This window comes from Heterocephalus glaber, unplaced genomic scaffold (assembly GCF_053883595.1).
Source record: "Heterocephalus glaber isolate CG9 unplaced genomic scaffold, H.glaber_assembly_v1.0 deba00001688, whole genome shotgun sequence".
Classification (NCBI taxonomy): domain Eukaryota; kingdom Metazoa; phylum Chordata; class Mammalia; order Rodentia; family Bathyergidae; genus Heterocephalus; species Heterocephalus glaber.
Genome location: NW_028258413.1, coordinates 8,308,306 through 8,331,374, shown reverse-complemented (window position 1 = coordinate 8,331,374; position 23,069 = coordinate 8,308,306). Strand labels below are relative to the sequence as shown.

General features: G+C 38.2%; 1 protein-coding gene across 6 annotated transcripts in view; it reads left to right on the top strand.

Moving 5' to 3' along the window:
• Nucleotides 1-22,579, top strand: part of Bank1 (B cell scaffold protein with ankyrin repeats 1) — a 336,687-nt gene extending 314,108 nt beyond the window's left edge. For 5 of the 6 annotated variants that reach the window (XM_087198794.1, XM_021245443.2, XM_021245444.2 and 2 more), the window contains 6 exons: nt 8,811-8,989; nt 11,470-11,533; nt 18,931-18,960; nt 20,062-20,114; nt 21,534-21,598; nt 21,848-22,579. In XM_087198794.1, the coding sequence (XP_087054920.1) occupies nt 8,811-8,989; nt 11,470-11,533; nt 18,931-18,960; nt 20,062-20,114; nt 21,534-21,593 (386 nt within the window). In that variant the 3' untranslated portion in view covers nt 21,594-21,598; nt 21,848-22,579. The remainder of the gene's footprint in view (nt 1-8,810; nt 8,990-11,469; nt 11,534-18,930; nt 18,961-20,061; nt 20,115-21,533; nt 21,599-21,847) is intronic. The other variant, XM_087198793.1, reaches the window with a different exon arrangement.
• The last annotated feature ends 490 nt before the right edge of the window (nt 22,580-23,069 follow it).

Here is a 23,069-nt window from a genome sequence, read left to right as displayed (position 1 = left end):
AATAGCCAAAGCTTGGAAACAGCCCAAATGCCCATCAACTGGAGACTGGATAAAGAAAATGTGGGTTTTAAAAAAATAAAATGGAGTACTACTCAGGCTTAGAGAATGAGAAACTAGAGACATTTATAGCTAAATGGATCCACATTGAGGTGATACTCTTAAGTGAAATAAATAGAACACACGTGTATAAATACCGAATAATTTCTCTGGTGTGAGAAACTGAAAGTGTGACTAAGGATCAAAATGCATATTGTAAAATAGGAAGAAAAGGGGCAAAGGGGAAGGGGAAGTGGGAGGGATTGGGGAAAGGGAAGAAGGAAATAGAATTAATATGAGATAATGAAAAATGGAAACAAAGTCTTTGTAAATAGAAAGGACTGTAGGGGTTGAAGGGAGGGCAGGGGAACAGGGGAAAATAAGAACTAAGAGAGATTATGTAAAGGTGCAAATTTCCAGTGATGAATGTCATTATATTGTATACCTAAAATGTACCCCAAAAAAATATTTTTTTAAAAAACAATATTTAAAAATTCAACAGTAGAATAAATACTAGTTTGAACAAAGAAAACTTTGGAATATAATGGAACTATTAAAAATCATACTAATGACATGGAAATATTCTTAGGCTATATGATTAAGAGAAAAGAACAATAAGCATATCACTATAACCCTAATTCAAAAAAAAAAGAACGTAAAAAAGAGAAACACCAAGATGTTAACAGCTCTTATTACTGAAGAGTATGTTGGTGAGTGATACTCATCATGATTTTTATATTCCTTTGTAATTTCTAAGTGGTAGGGGGAAATTATGTCCTAAAAGCACAATAATGAAAATGAAACAGCAAAGAATATATTTAGCCTTAATATTCAGGGAATGTGGAGATGTCAGAGGTGTTGACAATGACTAACCCTAACCCAGTGTCCAAGTTCTACTTATCTGCCACTGTGATCCCTGTTTACACCTCCATTCCTCACGCTAGAAACACAGATGACCAGATTGAAATAATGGTCCATGGATAGATCCTATTACTGAGAACTTATTTGCAGTTCTTTGCAACTGCCACAAAATGATTCGGTATGATGATATGGTACACAGATGCTTTGAGACAATAAGTGAACTCAGGAGGACTGGCACGATGCTCACATGGCATGGTGTGCCTGGCACTGGCTGGGATGGTGTGTGTCCCACAGCAAGCTGCTAACAAGGTGAGGATGCTTTACTTATTGTAAAAGTAGTACAGCATTATTACAAAAAGCTGGGGCTTGTGGGGAAATAATGATATCATTGCCCTGGAAGGACTTGTATCATCTTTCAGCTTTTTCCTCTGACACTTAATTATGTGTACATCTTTGAGACTGTTAGATGTCACTGTGTATATACAGTGTTGCACCCTACTGCTGTCTTTGTCCTTATATTCTAAGCTCTCTCTGTGTTGCAATGAGGTCTTTATTATTATTATCTTAGTAGCTAGCTGATATTTATGAAGTAACTATTTCATACTGGCCTTGTTCCTGGCTAACAACAAGGCCAATTAAGTCATTCCTTTTCACATTTTTAGTAAAAATTCCTCTGTTACTTGTTAACAGAATGAATGATATTTGATAAAATAAAAAATAATTGTCATAAATAAAATAAAAATATTGTAAGCAGAAATTTATCCAAAAGGAATTCAAATTTTAGAAACTATAGTTTACTTTGGAGCTTTTCTATAATAAGTGACCAAGAATCTTCAATATGCAGTTAACAGTCCAACAATGCTTTTCAGTGAAAATTACGTTAAACACATTCTAACTCTCATAAAGGGAAGCATAAATCGGGGCGGGGGGGGGCTTCTACCACCACCACCCCATTCAAATAGTAACGTAAACCCCTGGAAGATGACAGACTGCACATTTCAGGTTAGCTAGTCTGCCCCAATAGAGAAAATAGTCATTTTTCTTTGCAACTTGTCATGTCTAATAGCAATCTACCAAGACAAAATGCTTTCATATTTTCTGAGTGAAAAGATAAAGGGAACGCAGATGTGTGTAAAATTAGCTTATTTGTACACAGTGAACTTTGAGGATTGTTCTGCTGTTCTCCCTGAACAATCATGGAAGATTGAACACTTCGCTTCTGAAAGATAATTGTGTTAACATTTTAATAACAAGAATTTGAACAAGAAGGGTTAGTTGAAATGAAGGTTATTAAAAGTACTCAATAGTTTTTTTAAAATTCTGCTGAACCTGTTCATACAGGAGAAGTGAAGTCCATGCAGTTTGGGGGACAGCTTTGGCTTGCGGTAACTTCTGCCGAAGCAGATTTAGCTGCCTGGGTTATTTGAGGCAAAATGGATGGAGGCTTAGACAGGGGATGGTGTGGTGAGGTGACATCTAAATGGCACAACTGTGAGGTGCTGATGTTAGACCACACACTGGCAGCGAAGGCACAGATGCTACTGTGAGCTGCATTTCACAAACTGGGTTTGAGTATGGGAGCCTATAAAAAGCTGACTGTGTAAGAAGCTAGATCTCAATTTTGTACTTTTTGCCACTGAACCAGTTAGCCTCTGGCTGACAGGCTTCTCTGGGTCCCCTGGGGCCACAGGTTCTTTGTCCCTGAAGGAAGATTTAGAGCAGAGAATCTGTGACATCTTGTTAGTTCTGGGGGAAGAGACTTCTGAAGAGATAAAACCAAGTCAGGAAGGCCCCATGGGAATCAGAGCATTGGCCATAGAGCAGTTTTATGTGCAAGTAAATCTTTCAGCAAGAAAGCCTCTCCATGTCCCTGTTTCAAGATTCATTGTTAGAATCCTTCCCCGAGTTGAGAAAGACTATTAGGAGTCATCCCAGGGCAGCCTCGGGCTCAGGTCCCCTACAAATACTTAAAACCTGCTCTCAAACACTTGAAACTTCTTTCTTGCAGAATAATCAACCCTGATTCTATGAATGAATCTGTACTGCTATGGAATTTGAACACCCTCTCCACCTCCCACTTCCTTGCCAGTGAGCTCTAGATGCACCCAATGTATCTCTTTCTTTCTTGAAAATGGGCTCTGAGGAGGGAGCAGATTTCTCCAGGGACTTAACTGAAATGCAGTTGGGCAGAACTCCTGTTCTCCCCTTCCAGACTCCGTGGCATGTTTTGTTTAACCATGCATGGGTACAGGCACTGCTTCCTCATTAGCCCCCCTCTCCTGAGATCCTACAGCAAGTGTGCTGGACTTAGGCAAATGTAGAAATGAGAAGGCACAAACTCCAAACAAAATTTCTGATCATCCTAAGTAACTCATAACATTTAGATTTGGAGATCTCTTTTCCCAAAATTATAGATACTGTTTATTCAACCAGTGTTTATTATCAACAATAATATTTGCATTTATTTAGACTAATAAACTAATAAATAATAATATTAGCATTTATTTAAACTCTAGACTAATTTATGTACATAATCTTATTTGTACTGTAATTTATTTTTTTCCTATTTAAATTGGACAAAAATATGGGGCTTGTGTGATATTTCTATCTGTGTATACAACAGGTACTGATGAAAGGAGGGTAGTTAACATTTCCATGCCCTTATCATCACTTTGTGTTTGGAGCTCTGAGCTCTAAGCTCCCATCTTCCAGTCTTTCAGGAGATATACAATAGTTTTCTGTGAACTCCAGCCCCACTACCCTGGGCACACCAGAAAGTACTACCTCTCTCCATGTCTTGCTGTGTGTTATCCAATATCCCTCTCCTTCCTGCTCCCCACACTCTGTTCAACCTCTGGTCGTCTGTGTTATATATTCTGATCTGCATTTCTGTCTTTCTTTTTGTAACATTCACATGAGTGAGAGAAGATGCAGCATTTTCCATTCCATGCCTGACTTATCTCACTTAGCATAACCTCCAACTCCAACCATTTCACTGAAAACTAGAACATGTCATTCTTCTTATAGCTTAATGATATTCTGCAGTGCATGTGTACCACATTTTCTTTATCCACTCACCCACTGGTAGAAATCTAGTTTATTCAGTATCTTACCTATTATGATAAATGCCGCTATCAACATGGACACACAGGTGTCTCTTTGATCTACTTAATATTTCTCCTTAAGTGCATACCCAGAAGTAGAACAACTGGTCCCATGGATGGCAGTTCTATCTTTGATTCTTTAAGGAACCTCTATACTATTGTCCATAGTGGCTTACTAATTTGCATTAGTGTATAAGAGCTCCATTTCGTCCACATCCTCATTGACATTTCTATTTTTTGACTTTCTAGTCACAGCCATTCTGACTGCAGTGAGACAACATCTCTGCATTAGATTTTCATTTCCATGGCATGTCATAAAGTTGAATATGTTTTCTTGTACTTACTGACCAATTTTATGTATTCTTTTGAGGTGTGTCCATTTACATTTTTGCCCGTTTTTAATTGGATAATATAGTTTTTGTTAGACTTTTAAATTCCTTATATAGTTTTGATATTAGTCCTCTGATGAGAAGCTTACAAAACTTTTCTCTGAAATTTGTTTGTTCACTGTGTCAATTGTCTTTGTTGCACAGAACCTTCTTGGTTTATCCTAATACTATTTGTCTACTTTTTCTTTTGTTTCCTGTGGTTTAGGTGTCTTTTGCAAAAAAAAAAAAAAAAAAAAAAAAACACTGCCAATAACAATGCTTGAAGTGCTTCTCCTAAGTTTTCTTCTAATAGTTCCATAGTTTCAGAACTTTCATTGGACCTTTGATGCATTTTGATTTTATTTTTGTATAGGGTGAGACACAGGGATCAAGTTTCAATCTTCTGCATGTGAATATCCAATTTTCTTCAAATTGTTTATTGAAGAGGCTGTCCTTTCTCTAGTATGTATTTTCAGAGACTTTATGAGGAATCAGTTGACTCTAAATATATGAGATTGCTTCTGGGCACTTTATTCTGTTCCACTGGTCTATGTCTGTTTTGATTTCTATGTCTTTGTAGTATATATTAAATCTAGGTAGCATAATACCTCCAGTTTAGTTATTTCTGCTCAAGATTGCTTTAGCTCTTCTAGATCTTTTCTGCTTCCACATGAAGTTTAGCATTCTTTTTTTTAATTCTGTGAAGAATGCCATTGGTATCTGAATGGAGATTGCAATGAATCTGTAGATTGTTCTGGGTAGTGTGGATATTTTACAATAGTAATTACTCCTATCCACAAATATAGAGGGATTTTCCTTTTGAACATAATAAAATTTCTCTTATTGCAATTTAGTAATTTAGAATATATGATTTTCCTTAGTTTCCTTTATTCCTAGGTCTGTCTTTCTTTTTTATTTCTATCTTTCTTTCTTTCTTTCTTATAGCTATCATGAATGGGTTTCCTTTCATGATTTCTTTCTCAGCAATCTCATTAATAGTGTATAAAAGTGCTATTGATTTTTTGTACATTCATTTTGTATCCTATAACTTTACTGAAATCATTTATTAGTTCTCATAATCTTTTAGTGGAGTCTTTAGATTTTTCTGTATAAACAATCATATCATCTGCAAACAGAAATTATTCTATTTTATTTCATTTTATTTTGTTTATATGCCTATTTATATCCCTTTGTTTCTTCTTCTTGCATAATTTTTCAGGCTAAAATTTCCAATACAGTGTTGCTGACAGTGAACAGCCTTGTCTTATCCAGATATTAGAGGAAAAGTTCTCAGCTCTCCCTGTTTGATATGATGTTGACTGTGGGTTGGTTGAATGTAGCTCCATTTAACAGACAGTATAGTTTGACTTTGCTCTTTCTTGATTTCTTTGGTTGGGAAGGTCTGACAAAAGTGGAGTTGAGCATCTCACTGTTGTTGCATTGAATTCTACCTCTCCCTCAGGTCAAGTAGTAATTGCTCCAGCACTGCTGCACATGCATTTTTCAACTTTCATGTCTGCTGGTTGGACTGATACCTTGATAATTACATGGTGACTTTCTTTGTCTCTTCTAACAGTTTTTTATCTTCAAGTCTATTATTTCTGATATGACAATAGCTCTCCTCCTTGCTTTTGCTTCCCACTTCTGTGAAATTTCTTTTTCTATCCTTTCATTTTACATTATGAGTTTCTTGTAGGCAGCATACCATTGGATCCTGGTTTTGCATCCATTTGGCCAATCTGTATCTTGCAATTGGAGAAATTAATCCATTTACCTTCATTATTATTGATAAGTAAGGACTTAATCCTGTCATTTTGTAAAATTGCTTATATTTGTTTTAAATAGTCTTCATCCTATTCTCTTTCCCTTATTGTTCATCTCTGTGGTTTCATAGTTTATTGTACTGATAAGGTTTTTTCTATTTTATTTCATGCATCTGCTCTTCCAGTGCATTTTATACTTTCACATGATTTTATGATGGCAATTGTCTTTTTTGTTTGCTTGTTTGTTTTGTTTCATTTCAGGTATCGCACTTCCTAAAATATCTTTTGTAGAGCTGGCCTTTTGGTCAGTACTTTTGTAGTTTTTAGATTTCTGTCTGATATTTTGCTTTGGTGTTGATGTTGTTGTTTCAGTTTTGTGGTCCTCAGAATCAAACCAAGGTCTTTGCACACACTAGGAAAACATCCTTCACTAGGCAAACATCCTTCCACTGAGCTACCTACCTGGCCCCTGTCTTAGAATTTCCACAGTTGACTATGATATGCCAGGATCTTTTCTGGTCATATCCATTTGGGGTCTTATGGGCCTCTTTAACCTGAGTGTACATATATTTCCCAAGATTGAGAAAGTTTTCAGCTATTATTTCATTGATAAAGTTTTCTATGACTTCCCTCTCTTCTTCTCCTTTAAGTATTAAAAAATGTGAATCTTTGTTTATTTGATCATATTCCAAAGGTCTCAGTAACTACCTTAGTTCATTTGTTCTCTCTCTCTCTCCCTTCCCCCCTCCCTCTCCCTCTCTCCCTCCCTTCCTTCCTCTCCCTCTCTCTCTCTTCTGACTGGGTTATTTCAAAATACTTGTTTTCAAGTTCAGATATTCTTTCCCTTGCTTGCTCTACTTTGTTGTTGAGGTTTTCAACTATATTTTTAAAAAACTTATTAAATTCTTTATCTCCAAGATTTCTGCTTTGGTTTTGGTCAATATCTTTATTTCTTTGCTAGATTTCTTGTTCAAATCATTCATTGTTTTTCTAATTTCATTAGAATGTATTTTCTTGAATCTCACTGAGTTCCTATATAATCATTCTTTAAATTATCAGGCATTTCATCAGTATAGTTTTCTTTGATATCTGTTGCTAGAAAGTTACTGTGTTCTCTTCGAGGCATTGTTTCCTTGTTTTTTCATATTTCTTGTCACCTATGTCGATATTTGTGCATTTGATGAATCAGTTATGTCTGCTACTGTTATGTTGGTTCTTTCATAGTAAGCAGCTTTCTCTAAAGACTCACCTGGGGTGTTGTTTCATATGTGATATTGGCTTTGGTTCCAGCTGGGCACCTGCTATCATCTCCTTTTGGCATCTTCCACCATAGTCAATGGCTTTGGGTCCAGTATGTGCCACAGCAAGAGAAGAGAGACCCATGTCTCTAAGTCCACCTCGGGGTGAAGGCACTAGTGGCCTAGCAGGGGTATGCAGCAGAGCACCCCTATGTGATTTCCCCAACTATGGAGCAATGGCATCAGGAGTGGAGGAAGTAGGGGAGCATTCAGCACCCACCCCAGTTCTAGCATGGACCTGCACACAGCTGGGGTCAGAGCAGACAGCACCATGGAACACTGCACTCTCACCCTGCTGGTGGTGCAAGCCCACAGGCATCTGGCCTAGGGTGGGGGGCATACCAGGGAGCCCTAGACAAGGAGACCCCTTCTGACCAAGATCCAACAGAGCTGTTACAGGGCTGGGCAGCAGAGGGTAACAGCAGCACAGCAATCTCAGAGCCTACCCCAGACAGTGGCGGTGCAGACCCAATCCTGTGTCTGTGGTAGCTGGGCCCTTGGCTCTGTGCTGCTCTCAGCCCCATGTGCTGCCCCAGCCTTGAGTCCCCAGGACAAGCAACCCCTGTCTCAGTCACTAGAGCAGTGCAACCTCCCCGGCCATGGGGATTTGCCCATCTGTGTTGTGAGGAGCATTGCCTGGGCACTGGGTCACAGTCACCTTGCAAGTTGCCTTGGATTCCTGTGGTTGTAGTACCTTGCTGCTATGGTGGAGAGGCTGTGGGGTCCTGGAGATGCAGAGGTTCATGAGCTGGAGCACTGTTCACTCAGACAATAGCTTCTCTCCCTTTCCAGGTTCTGGGGTCTGCAAGGAGGACATGTGAATTCTTTCTCCAGGGCCAAGCTACTCTTCAGTCCGCAGGCTATCCCCTGGCTGGGCTGCAAGACCGTGACACACTGGGACTGTCCAGTGGCCAGGGTGGCCAGTATCTGAGCTGATGGAGTTTGCTGGCCCTACACTCCTGGTTCCTCTTGTGTGTTGTGTCCCTCCCAGAAGGAATCCCAGCCCTCTCCCCTGCCCACTAACCTCTAATGCAGCAGCCACCTGTAGCTTTAGCTCTTCCTTTTGGAGGAGGCCACAAGTGCTAGGCAACTCTGTATGACCTTCCCAGAATCCCATCCACAAACCCCATTTTATTCCTCAAGGAAAGGAATTGGCATGTCCTACAAATCCAGTGTTAAACTCTTGCTACTGATTTTTCTGTCTTGATGCCTCAGTAATGAGATATATTTTTTTAACCATATCACTAGATGCCAGGTACCACCACCATCCTTTGAAAAACCTGCTTTAAAATGTGGCCTGTTAAGTACAGGAAGCACCACTGGCTCTATTTGTAGTCCATACACTGACTTCCTGTTGATGTGCCCTCCCTTATATCACAGACAAAGCACGGATGGAGAGCCCAGCCATGTCCATTCCAAGGGGCTGCCTGGCAGCCGGGCAGGAAGAACTCATCCTCCTGCAGGAGAAAGTCAAAAATGGGAAGCTGTCTGTGGATGAAGCCCTGGAGAAATTCAAACATTGGCAGATGGGAAAGAGCAGCCTGGAAATGATTCAGCAGGTAACAATGACCCAAACCCTTGGAACGTTCATGGTGTTACAGACTCCTGGAGGCTAAGCTGGATTGAGACTTCATGAGAAATGCAGCCAGCTGTTCTGTTTTTAACTAGCAACTCCAAAAGGTGTTTTTAAAAAATTAGTTTTAAAACATGAAAGTAAAATGGAGATATTTCACCTTTACCAGTTCATTTATGTGAACTCAATCCTGGAGCCCAGTAATTAAAACTAACCCCTAATCAGCTCATAATACCTGTGCTGAGTACAGGGAAATTGGTAAAAGCTAATTGCTGAAATTAAGGTGAAATGTCTTCACACTGACGTGTGCTCTGCTCTGAACAATAGGACATAGATTAGCCTCAAAGGGAATGCTTGAAATCATGTTGAGCAAAAGTCCTAAATGTGAAAAGTTTCATCTTCTTATATATTATATATATTCATACATATTATATACCAGAAAATTAAAATTGTGTGTGTCAAGCAGTGTTTTTTGATCAATGCCAAGAATATTAACTTCAGATAACCTTGCCTTCTGCAAACATAATTCATACCCAGAGAGAGAATGGAAGGAGGTGGTTCTGAGGTGAGCATGGAAACAAAATATAGCTACACTACCCTGACATTCCTCCTGAAGGGTGTCAGGACCAGATTCTCTCTGTCTCACAGTCAACCCCACCCCTAAAATACTGTAACTCTGCCTTTCTTCTCATCACAGAGCCTCAAGGAGCCAGAACCTGGTTCCCAGGTGGTCGATTAAGCACATTTAATGAGCTATTGAGACCAAAATATAAATAATAATAGCTTCAGATACCACCTTTCCCAAAAGATAAATTTTATTTTAAAGACAATCCTTAAAAGAACACTTTTAAAACAACCGGAAAATGAGTCACAGTGAGTCACATTTCAAACAGTCTAGCACAGAGGCAAGAGACAGTGCAAGTGCAAGGACTTTCTAAATACTCTGAATTCAGGCCTGGTCAGGAATTACCTGTCTCCAAGAGCAGCTCTGGTTGTGGGCTGATGCTGGGCCTGGTCCAGATTATGCAAAGGCAGTTATTTTGGCAAACAAACCAGGGAACATCCACTGCAGATCACCGATCAGAACTGCAGCAAACATGCTATCTCACACTCTGTCAACACTGTCACCCCACCCTTCCCTCTCATCCTGAGAGGGGCAAAAGGTGCTGAAAGATAAACCCCAAACTCCATGTCCTAGCAGTGCTGTATCATATAAGTTTTATTGATGTAAGCCAAGACCTTTAATAAAAATTTCAATTTAGAGTAATCCAGCTTCTTAGAAATGATTTCACTAGTTATTCCATTAAACCCTTGGTTGTTTCTATTTTATTTGTGTATTTATATTCCATTTTGGGGGGAAAAAATTTAAGGAGAACCATACATTATGAGATTGATGTGACTCATCTAATAGACAGGGAGAATGAGATCATGAATAGTGTCTCGGCAAAAGACCTGTAAACATAAGTCAAAAGACATTGAGAGTACTTTACATCAAAGCCAAATTTTTCATGACTGTATTTGAATCAGCTAGTCCTTAACACAGAGACTGGGACAGAAGTCCAGACAGATAATTATCATTATCATCATCATCATCATCATCATCATCATCCTTCTCCATGTCCCCAACACACACATGCTCAGACATTTCTATATTCTTTCCAATGTTGGTGAGCCAGGCAGCGCCCTGGCATTGGGAGAGGAGGCAGGAGTGCTGCTTGCAGGGATCCTCACTGAGGATCCCGCCAGGGCTACCTGACTGGGCTGCTCCACTCCAGGAGGAGATCTGGGAACATTTCTACAGGAAAAGGGTTTCTAGTTTCCCAGGCAAACCACCAGGAAAAGCATGGCTCTTTGTTGTCCTCTAAAAGATTTATTGCCTGCTAGCTTGTTGTTCTCTTATGGTTAAAATGATACTGATGTAGACTGTCTGGAAAACAAGAGAAGATCACGAACAAGCTCAGAATGAGAACTGAGCTGCACATCATTTGTTCCTGAGTCCCTATCTTAACACTCAGAACACAGGGAAGATAAGTCCCTGCGGAGGCCAGGGCTGGGTTCAGGCAGCAGGAAGCCATCCTGTGTTACATAGCTCTAGCCCTTCCGGTCCCCAACAGCAAGTGTAGACTCGAAGGAAAGTGCTACCAAAGGGATTAGCCCTCCGATACTCATCCTAACTCCACCACTTAGCACTACCTGACTTGGAAAGGTCACTTCCCCTCTCTGCATCTCGGTTTCCACATCTACAAATCTGGATGGTGAAATTTAACATCCCTTTCCTGCAGTGGTGAGGACTAATTTAAGATGACGCACATAAAGCACCAAGGATGGCGGGGGAGGCCCCTAAACGTGAATAACAAATGAACACCAAGACATAGTGTTGATGTTTTCACCTTGAGCCATGAAAAATGTTTAAATCTTGACTTCCATGACCTGGTCCTATATTCTATGCTCTGTGTCCTCATTAAGGAAAAGCTACGCCAACTACGAGACAACATTATTGGGAAAAGACCAGAAGAAGAAAATATCTGTGGTAAGTGAGATCTGCCTGCTCCTCAAAGACGGCAGCAGGATGCAGTGGGAAACACGGGAACTGCTTCTGGCCTGTGCCGGGTCACTTCCGGCCTGTGCAGCGTCACTTCCGGCTGTCCACCTGGCGCTGTTCAGTTGTTCATCCGCAGAGCAAGAACAATTACACATACGCTGAGAGTGCATTGTGAATTCGCGTATGAAGTATTTCTATTCTCTGACCCGCAATGACCCTTCCATCAAGGCTCATTCCTCTCTTGATTTCTGTATGAGTTATGTAATAAATAGGAAAATTCTGTTCTAGTTTTTTATTAGCCATTATATAGGGAATCAAATAATTAAGGAGGCATACTTTTTAATAAGGTGGAATATTCTCAGTGTACTCAATTTTCACAATTGTCCACATGTGGATTGTTTTAAATTATAACTTTCATGTTGGTTTTCCTTAAAGCTGTGTGCTTCCTAGCAATGCATATTCCCCAGGACTGTAATTATTGGTTGCTGGGGAAGTAGGACCTGCACTCGATGCTAACACAAACCAAATGTTATTAAAATGGTAAATCTTCTCCAAAGATGAACACCACCCTCCAAAATTGAAAATAAATTATGTTGTCACTATTTGACCACTCTTTTCCCAAGTCTCTACTCTTGCACAGATAATTAAAAACTAACAACCACTGAAAGAAGTTTAAGAGCTTCCAACTCCTCTGCTTTCAATAGGACTACATGGCTTTTAGGTAGTGGGAATTTCATGCTAAAATTCAGAGTGTTAAAATTCATTTCTCTTCATATTATTGAGCAGTTATGTACTTTCCCATAGAGAGTTCTTTAAGCTCTCAGAAATGTTTCCTAAAGCAAAAATATACTTCCTCAAATAATTAAGGTCATAAACATGAGACTAATTTATAGGTAACCGAGCTCCACAAACCTACATTCTAATGTGAAATGAGATTCAAGCACGGAAAAAGATTTTTAGAAACTAAAATTCCAAGGTCATGTGGATTAGAAACTGCCATCCATTCCATTCGAGTTCAAGATCCCCATTCTTAATCACTATTGTTAGCTGAGAATGTGACAGTTCTCCCTCAGCCACAGGAGTGAAGTATAGCAGACACACAGTCCCCTTGCACAGGACACTGACCCTGACCAGAGTTAGGAGTAACGGAGTTCAGCAAGCAGACCACACACAGGCCAAGACCACCAACCCAGAGAGAGCAGTGCTCTCAAGGCAGCTCTCACAGCTGCGTTCGTCTCTGAACAGAGCAAAGCATAGTCAGAGCAAAGCAAGGGGGTGGTGTGAACCAAAGGAAATTGAGGTGCCACTTCAGGGCAGCCAGGGCTGCCAGACTGCATGGAAGGTTCCTGGAGAGCAGGGCCCAGATGCCCATATAAGGAACTGTGAACGTCTGAGGTACCCGTGCATTCGGAAAGACTGCTCAAGGCAGACAAGGTAGCAATGCTTAGAGCCTGAAACCAAAACAGACACTGGAGGAAAAGCCCTGCTGGGGAGAAACTGTGCTCCTGTCCTGCCATGGTAGGGAGCTCTTAGCATCTCCTTTGAATACCAGGCATCCTTAAAAGATACACAGGAGCTGTAAGGAGGAAGCACCTTGAGTTAGAGCAGCAGGTACTCTAGCTATGGTGTAAGAAAACCTACAACCAAGGCCCACAGGAGCCACACAGGAGACAGCGTTTGTAGGCCAAGTCTCCCCAAATGCCTTATAAATCACCTTGGGCTTTGTTTTGTTTGTTTTTGCTTCTACATAAACTTTTATTGTTCTACTTAAAACTTTTTTAAAATTAATTTTATTGCTTCATTTTAAGTGTACAATATAATGACATTCATCATTGGAAATTTGCACCTTTACATAATCTCTCTTGATTCTTATTTTCCCCCCTTCCCTGCCCTCCCTTCAACCCCTCCATCCCTCCCTATTTACAAAGTCTTTGTTTCCATTTTTTTCATTTTCTCATATTAATTCCATTCCCTTCTTTCCTTTCCCCTACCCCTCCCACTTCCCCTTCCACTTTGCCTCTTTTCTTCCTATTTCACATTATCTATTATACCTTTTAGACCTTATTTATACTTTCAGTTTCTCATACTAGAGAAACTATATGGTATTTACACATGTGTGTCCTATTTATTTCACTTAAGAGTATTGCCTCAATGTGCATCCATTTAGCTATAAATGTCTCTAATTTGTCATTTTTTGTGACTAAGTAGTACTCTGTTTTATTTTAAAAACCCACATTTTCTTTATCCAGTCAGTACTACAGATCAATACTCAAAAAAGAATAATATCAAATCTATGCAGGCTCATGTCAGAAATTGAACTGCCTGCTAAAACAAGAACCTACACTCATCTAAAGAATATTACAAAATCCATAATATACAACATATTGTCACATGCAGGTTTCAACTCCAAAGGAAAAAGAAAGAAAAAATATAATGTACAAGGTTCAAAAGAAGCTCCTATAAACACTGAATTGATGAAAAATAGGATTTCATTGAGGGAATAAAGAAATATTAGCAGAAGAAAATGAAAGTACATAAAAGAAGCAAGTGGACATTTTTTTAAATAAAATTATATGATGTAAGAAATGAAAGTTTATCAAATGAACTTATTAACAGATTTGGTATAGCAAAGAGAGTGAGCTTGAAGACAGAGCAACAGAAATTAATATGATGAGCAGGACAAGAAAGAACTTTTTGTTGGACAGTATAAGCAATCTAGCCTCCAAGTGGTTAGCCCTCAGAATGAGAAAAGAGTGAGTCTGGAACAAAACACTTATAATAAAATCATGCCCAAAACATTGCCACATTGATTGCAAACTACTTCCATTGATTCTGAGAACTTCACATAAAAACAAACAAAAAAAGGGCCAGGGATTTAGCTCAGTGGCACTGCACCAGCCTCGCAAGTGCAAGGTCCTGGGTTTGATCCTGGGTACCAAAACAAAAAACAAAAACAATTAACATAATTGTTAAGAAAATGACCTCTATGCAATATGTGATGAAACTACTTCACCTCAAGGTAAAGGGAAAATTCTTAAAAGAAGCCAGAGTAAGAAGATACATGACTTATACAGGGAAAAGATGACAATATTTACTAAATGATTATTAGATTCAAAGAGGGCCAAAGACAATGTAATTATATCTTCAAAGATTGAAAAGAAAAAAAGACCACTCAACTCTATATAATATCCCTCAAAAATTGATGAAATAAAGGTATGTGTGGATTAGAGAATTTGTAGCAAAATTGCAACAAGACAAATGCTAAAGAAAATCACGCAGGTGGAAAGAAAATTTACAAAAAGGGTGCCAGATCCTTTCCCCTGAGGAGGAAGAATGATAAAAATTATACAAAGCAGGCAGACATAAAATATTATATTTTCTTTCTTTTCATAAATTATTTCAAAGACTACTATTTAGAGCCCAAACTATTAACACCTAACATTGAAGTGTGAAATGTGAAGGATACAGTCACACAAAGAACATAAGATGCAGACAAGTGAAGGTTTTCACAGTGAAGTGCAAAGTGTGGATTGTGAGACTCAGGTATAAAAGAGAGGAAAGGATGCAGTGTCAAGTGCAAGTCAGACATAAGGCATGAAACTCAAGGGAATGTACCAACAATTGATGAATTAAACTTGTACAATTTAGTCTCAAGGCAATCTATAAAAAATCAATGAGAAGTGCCGAGCACTTGGGAATCCCAGCACTTGCAGAGGCAGCACTTGGGAGGCTGAGGCAGGAGGATCTCTGTAAGTTCACAACCAGCCTGGGCTACATAGTGAGTTCAAGGCCACCCTGAACTACATAATAAGACCCTGATATGAGAGAGAGAGAGAGAGAGAGAGAGAGAGAGAGAGAGAGAGAGAGAGAGAGAGAAGGAAAGAAGGAAAAAAGAGAGAAAGAAAGAAAGAAAGAAAGGAAAAAAGAGAGAAAGAAAAAGAAAGAAAGAAAAAAGAAAAGGAGGGAGGGAGGAAGGAAGGAGAGAAAGAAAGCAGAAAGAAAGAGAGAGAGGGAAAGAAGGAAGGAAGGAAAAAAGAGAGAAAGAAAGAAAGGAAAAAAGAAAGAGAGAAAGAAAAAGAAAGAAAGAAAAAAGGGAAGGAGGAAGGAAGGAGAGAAAGAAAGCAGAAAGAAAGAAAGAGAGAGAAAGAAAGAAGGAAGGAAGGAAAGAAAGAAAGAAAAAGAAAGAAACAAAGAAAGAAAGGGTATCTTGGAAACCAATAGAAGAAATGAAATGGAGCATTAAAGAACTATTTGAATCACAGAAAATACAGCAAGAATGTCTCAAAGAGGAACATAAACAAAATGGGTAAGCCGAAAGACAAGAACAAGATGGTCATGTTAAACTGAGTCAGATCAGTAATTATGTTAAATCTAAATGAGTTAACTATTTAATTTTAAAGAAAAATATTCTCAGGTTGCAAAGCAGTACCTAAGTTTCGGATGTTTAAAAGATGAGCATCTTAGATATAAGGCACATAGTTTGAAAAGGAAGGCTAGTGAAGGGTCCACTATCCCAACAGTAAGCAAAAGAAAGCTGTCATAACCACTCTAACATGCAACAAGATAAACTTCAAGACAAAGAGTATTGCAAGGGGTACAAACGATACTGCATAATGATGAAAGGGCAGTCACCAGGAAGATATAGCAACCCTAAATATTGGTATATTTTCTACCTCATTTATGCTTGTGAGTTTTATCAGACTTCATCAAGAAAAATCTGATAGTACTGAGATGTTTTCACTTCCCTCTTAGTAATTAATAGAATAATAAAGATCAATAAGGATATAGAAGATCTGAAACGTACTGTCAGCTAACTTCACTTAATTGACATTTGCAGAAGCATCAAAAAATTTCAGAATATATGTTCACTAGAGTTGTGCACAGAAGATTCCCCAAAATAGACACAAATGAATCATCAAAAAGTTTCAATTAACTTTAAAAGATTAAGACCTTCCGAGTGTGTTCTCTAAAATATTTTAGTCTTTTGAAGTCATATTCTACCACCACCACGGAAATTAACTGGAAAATAATTAGATATCTATAAAATCTCTCCAAATGTTTAGGAATTAAATGAAATTTCAAATTAACCACGGAACAAATAGCAAATCCCAAGAAAATATTCCCACATGAATGATAGTGGAAAATCTATATCAGAATTTGTGGAATTCAGCTAACATGGTTATGCATTTAACAGTTAAATTAGAGAGAAATTTATGACCATGGAAGTTACACTAGAAAAGGCAAAAAGCTTTAGATCAATGCTATAAGCTTCCACCTTAGGAAACTAAAGAAAAACAAATTAAATCCAAAAATAGGAAATAAAAAAGAGTAAGGTCAGAAATCAATGAAAATGGAAAGAGATGAACAAAAGAAATTTTACAAAGTCAAAAATAAGTCATTTGAAATCATAAATAAAATTGATAAACTCATGGCAAGGATGGTCAAGGAAAAAAGAAAACAAGAATTTTCTGTAACAGGAGCTAAAGTAATTTATCCCAACAGAGCCTACAAGTATTAGAGAGATACTATGAAAGCATAATTAACCTTCTTCCAGCATATTTGGCAACTTAAATGAAAAGAAAAAAATTACTTAAAAAACAAAATTTACCTAAACTGAAAAAAATAAATTTTTTTAAAATAAATAAATAAATAATAAAAATTTTTAAAACACTTCTCTGAACTTCTCTAGTATACTTCTTTGTATCCTCCTGACTTTTAGAACTCTGTCAGTATTTTATATATTTAATAAATAAGGAAGGGATAAGAAAGGAGGCAAAACAGAATATAAGCAGGAAAAAATTAGCGTAAATAACATAGCCACACACAAGGGGGATGGAAAAAGGAACATAGATTTAGAAAGCAAAGCATTCTAAGGCCAAAAGTAAAAAAGAATAGTAAATAAAAACTTGTACTTTACTCCAGTAAGTAGGGTATATTTTCCCCACAAGGATATAGTTTAACATTTAAAACTGCTTTATGGGTATTGTAGGATTGAGCTAACATATAAATATACTACAGGTCACAGGAGCCAGTTTTCCTATTGCCAGAGACTGGAGTTAGACCTGTGGAACAGGGAGCTGGGATGAATCCCTCTACGTAGCCCTGGAATCCCAGGTGAAAGTGTAACTAATCATGGATATCTATATCCCTATCTATCTCTCTGCCTACCTAGCCAGGGGCTATCTGCAGTGACAGCTCCAGTGAGCACAATGCCACACCCACCACCCAGTCTTAGCTGACAAAGCATGGAAAAAGGTGCCAGTGTCATAGGTCCTTAGGAAAAGGCAAATGAAACCAGATAACGTAGTAATAGTCAACCACACTGAATGCAATCGTGAGACTGTCAGACTTCAGTGTTGTTTGGGATGTAGAGATGGACATACTTTGAACACATTGCTGATGGAAGTAGAATATGGTACAGTGACTTGGGAAAAGTCACATATATGCTTAATACATGGCACAGACCAAGTGAAAACATATATCCATCAAAGTTTATAGCAGTTTGATTCATAATAGCTGCTCTGGACACAGTCCAAATGTCCAACAGAAGAATAGATAATTATTATATTTTTACTATAGGATACCACTCAGGCAATAAAAAGAAATACCTACTACTATACACAACCATATAAATGAATATCAGGGTACTGAGTGAAAGACATCAGACACAAAGGAGTACATGCTATGTCAGATTCCATTAATCTCAAATTCTAGACCCTGTAATAATAATCTAGACAAAACTATTTCCTAGAGGTAGAAATCAGATCGTGGTCCTCCTGAGTAATGTTCTGATGGTGAGTGACACAGGCATATGAGGGACTATTCATTGATATGAAATCACCTCCACCCTATCGGGTTGATAGGCATGTAGCTACATACATTTATCAAAAGTCATCACCTTAGGGCCAGGGATTTAGCTCAGTGGTTTCACCACCTGCTGCGCAAGCGCCAGGATCTGAGTTCAATCCCCAGTACCAAAAATAAATAAATAAATAAATAAGTCATCACCTTATACATTTAGCAGTGTTTAATTTGTACTGAATATAATTATTCCTGAATAATGTTGATTTTAAAAACGAACAGAGGAGCTTAGTCTAAAGGAATATCAAGGCAGAGTAGCAAGATTTATTAACTGTCAAGGATACCAAAAATCATAACACCTTGTAACAAATGTTGGAAGAGAGAAAGAAACAATCAGAGAAACAGTTTCAGATTTAGAGGCCAGAGGTAGATGAGTTTAGGAGTTTAGGGTTAATATTTTAAGGCTAGAATGAGATCTCATCCTCTCTTTAAAATCACAAAGTAGGCAGCAGGGGGAAAAGAGCTTTGGGTAAACATTGAACAAAACTTAAGAGAATACGGTTTGTTTGGTTTTTGTCTTCTAGATAAACTCATCATTGTGCACCACCCAAGTGGTAAGTGTTGGCATTAACAGAAGTATTTAAGACTAAAACAAAGTATGTAAAGCAATTTTAATCACTCTGAATCCAATAATATTGGGCAAGTCGGTGTAAAAATTCACCTAGACTTGATATTTATGTGCAAAACCACTTGACATCCAAACTAAATGTGGAGCAACTCTGGAGTCCAATGCTGGAGGCTTTGTAACACAATAAAAGAAGCAAAAGCATTGGCTCTGACTGTCCTAGTTGTTCACACCCTACTCCGTGTGACCTTTGCACGCCTCATATCCTCTTCAAGCTGCAGCTTTCTCATCTGTAAGATGTGGGTAAGAATTGTGCATGGGGATTTCCTGTGGAGACTGACGTGATTTATGGAAATGGAAGCTGATGGTTGATATTCAGAAGTTAGAGACTATGGAAATGAGAAGGGGATTTGGGGAAGGGAAAAGACAGAAGGGAGGAGAGGGGAAAGGAAGTAAAAAGAACTGAGATACAATGTGTATATGCACCAGTTCCCCACGATGAATGTACTTATTCTGTTTTGCAAACATGTACTAATAAAACAGGGAAGAAAAGTAGAAGAGCTAATGAAATACAAATAAGACTCAGAACAGTTCCCTTGAATGCGATGAGGGTGCAATGTGTGTCAAATGGTGAGAGGGCAGTGAGAGGTGGAGGCCAGTTAGGGAGCCTGGGAGAACTCAGAAGCTGCAGTCCACAGCTAAGCAAGAGAAGCACACATGCAGCTGGGATGGAAAATGGAAAGCCCAGGGTACAGGCTGTGAGAGTGGCAGGAGCAAGCGTTCATAGAAGAAGGTGCTTTGCAACTGGCCAACCTTGGTGAAAGTCAGGGGCGAGGAGAGAAGGAGAAGAATAATCAAGTGAAAGTCTCACTCGGAGGAGTTCAGAAGATCATTTCTACACTGAAGTGATTCCTCGGTATCCTATCCAAGTCTATCCATAAGTGGGAGAAATTAGTGACATACTTGCCAAAGGTTCATTTCCAGTGTGCCCTTTTGATGTTTCACCATTTTTTAAAGTGATGATGAAATGATTCATGAATATATGGAATATGACTGAAGAGATAGATAGTAACACAATTTGTATTTGTAGGTACCACTGCCCACAATGAAAACATGTTGCATAACACCCCCTTCAGCAATAAGGTATGTTGGGTTTATGTAAATGGATATGAAATTCAAAAAAAGAATTTCTCTAGTGAGAAGGAAAATGGGACTCCTGTACCCTATCTGTCCTTTAAAATAAAAATGAACCAAATAGGTTAGATGAACATTTGTGTGCAAAAATTCATGAGCAGCCATTCAAGGAAATTAAGCAAATTAGCAAGACCCTGTCCAAAAAAAAATACAGAAAGAGCTGTGGATGTAGCTCAGTGCACAGAGGCCCTGGGTTCAATCCAAAGAAGACATAACTCAAAAGAAAAAACCATTGAGGCCAAAGTGTGGCTGAATTCAACATGTCCAAAAAAAAATAAATACTAGAGGAATTATGAGTACAGGTGCTTTTATAATAGGAATATGATGAGTCTATTTGAGCTAAAACATATAGTACTTAAAGTCTAGTTATAGAAAAAACATAGCCCCAAAATATTATTGATGCAAATATGCTTTACTTCATGTCATAGATTTAACTAAAAAGAAATTGCTAATAAAAAGGTAAAAATAATGTAAATCAAAGATAATAGCAATTGAAAACCCAGACCAGGGCCGGGGATTCAGCTCAGTGGTTCTGCCGCCTGCCTCACAAGCGCAAAGACCTGAGTTCGATCCCTGGTACCAAAAAACAAACAAACAAGAAAACCCAGACCAGTTCAAACAAGACCAATAATGTCCAATCACAAGTTTTCCTTCATGAAAACCATGTTATTCCAAATACCTGCATATGTGATGTAGGAAATTTGCGCTGTTATCCATCCCCCTGTAGGAGCTAGATTTCTTGCTAAAATCTAGAATTAATGACTTTGGTAAGCTCCAGAAAGAAACCTTTTTTAGTTTTCCAACATTTTAGGATTGTTTTAATCCTTCTTCATTTCAGATAAATCATGAGTATTGACATAAAGTCACTCACCCTTAGAAATTGATTGAAGTATTTGCATCTCTGGATCATTCTATGATCATCAGTAATCTAAGAGGCTATACACTATTTACCCAAAAGTCTCATTCAAATAGAGCAGAATTGTGGGGAGCATCAAACCCTAGAGGTTTATGGAAATACCTTCATCAAACAAAGATGCTTCTACAAAATCTGAAGGACTACAGAACTGCAGCATGTTTTCATTTTTCTTTTGTTTTGTTTGTAAGCAAGATTTTGGCTAATGGGAACAGAATATAAATTCCCACTGCTTAGGCAGTTCTCCCCCTAAATCAAAATAAAATCTGAATGCAGGAACTTTGATGTAGTTGATCTTCACAGTGATTCTGCTTCCTTTTAAAATGCACAATGGTCTCACCAGTTGCATCCACAAAGCTGTGAAAAGCGACAATGATTTTGTCATGTTTCTTTGTTCAGCCTTAAAATGGAGACGGTGCTACCTCTGAGTCTTTTTTATTGTTATTATTTTGTAGGTTCCTGCTCCACTCCAAGTTGAAAAAGAATTTGGTTTCTGTTGCAGGAAATATCATTAAAGAAGGTAAAATATTAGCCATGTATATTAGAAAAACTAAAGGAGATTTGTTAGGGACTTGAATCATTTATCTGGGACATGGCAGTCTTTAAATATTTTATTGTCTTCTCCTGAAAGGATAAACATGTGTATTTTTCAAGTTAAAAGTGATTATTCCTTAGCAAGATTTATGTATAGGGGTGATTTTGTACTGCATAATAAATTTGATTGTTGAGTCATTATTCACAAGTACGTTTCCTGTTATCTCATCTGCAGGTATTATAATGAAACCCCAGACTGCAGACACTGTGCTTTCTGGGAGAAGCTAGCTCGCATTTGGATTTTCTTCTCCCTCCAGGGCAAATTTATACTGTGAATTCTTGAAAGCAGAAGCAAGCCGGGGATTTGGGGATATGTAATTACCACAACGTATTGGTGATACCTGTCTCAAATAAGTCCATCCATGCTGGAATAGCATATCATGGACCAATGGCATTCTGGGAAAATGCCTGTATTTTAAAACGACTTTGTCTCCAATGAAATGAGTTCTCATTTTGCAAATTAAAGAAAAATAAGAGCAGAGAAGGTAAATGCTGTATAGCAAGGTGACAGGGCCCCTCAAGGGGCCAACCTGAATGGCTTACTCCTCTTCTGAGACTCACCTTGACAGCACAGACTCCCAGCTTACACATTTGCCTTTTAGGGACAGGTCTGCTGTCTGTATTTCTTACAACCAGAGCTCTTATTACTTTTGTTATATCGTGTTTCCAGAAACCTTCCTGTATTTAGTGCCTCTCTGCATGTAACCCTCAAAAACATTCTATTTTAAAAAGTTTTTTCTGTACTTCAAATTAAGATGCATTTCTATAACCTGTATTTTTTATTAAAAAGCTCTAAAATTGCATCTACTTATTTCTTAGAAACAATTTACTAGCTTGAAATAGAATGCAGTGTTATATTACTATTTCCATGCACAAATACTGCAAATAAATTGAGTGTTTAAATCTGTGCGGCTTTTCAAAACAAATTAATGAGAATTAACCAAAAAATGTTTCTGCTGATTTGTTTAAAGGAAGTCTACCAAACTCTTTTAAATAAGCTTGTTTATATTCATTAGATAAGCCCTAGAGAGAAGAATAGACATAAATGATTTTTTTTCTTCATTTCTAAACATTGACAGCAGTGTCTGTTTGGAGTCATTCTAAAAAATACACATCCTAGGTTTCTGATACCGGTTAACATTCTCAAATAAGCTCAACTTTTAAAAATAATGCAGTAGCTTCATCAGTCCCTAATAGAAAGTACTTTTGATTGTGACTTCTGGAAATTTAATCTGTAGTTTCACATCCAAGATTTCAAGAAATTGCATGGCCTCCCCTGCACTGAGGCCCATGCCTATGAACCACCCCATTCAGGGAGTTAGAAAAACCAATAGGAGAGCTGAGACCTTTTCTGCAATTTCCCAGATACATGCAATTCAAATAAACACATCATGTCT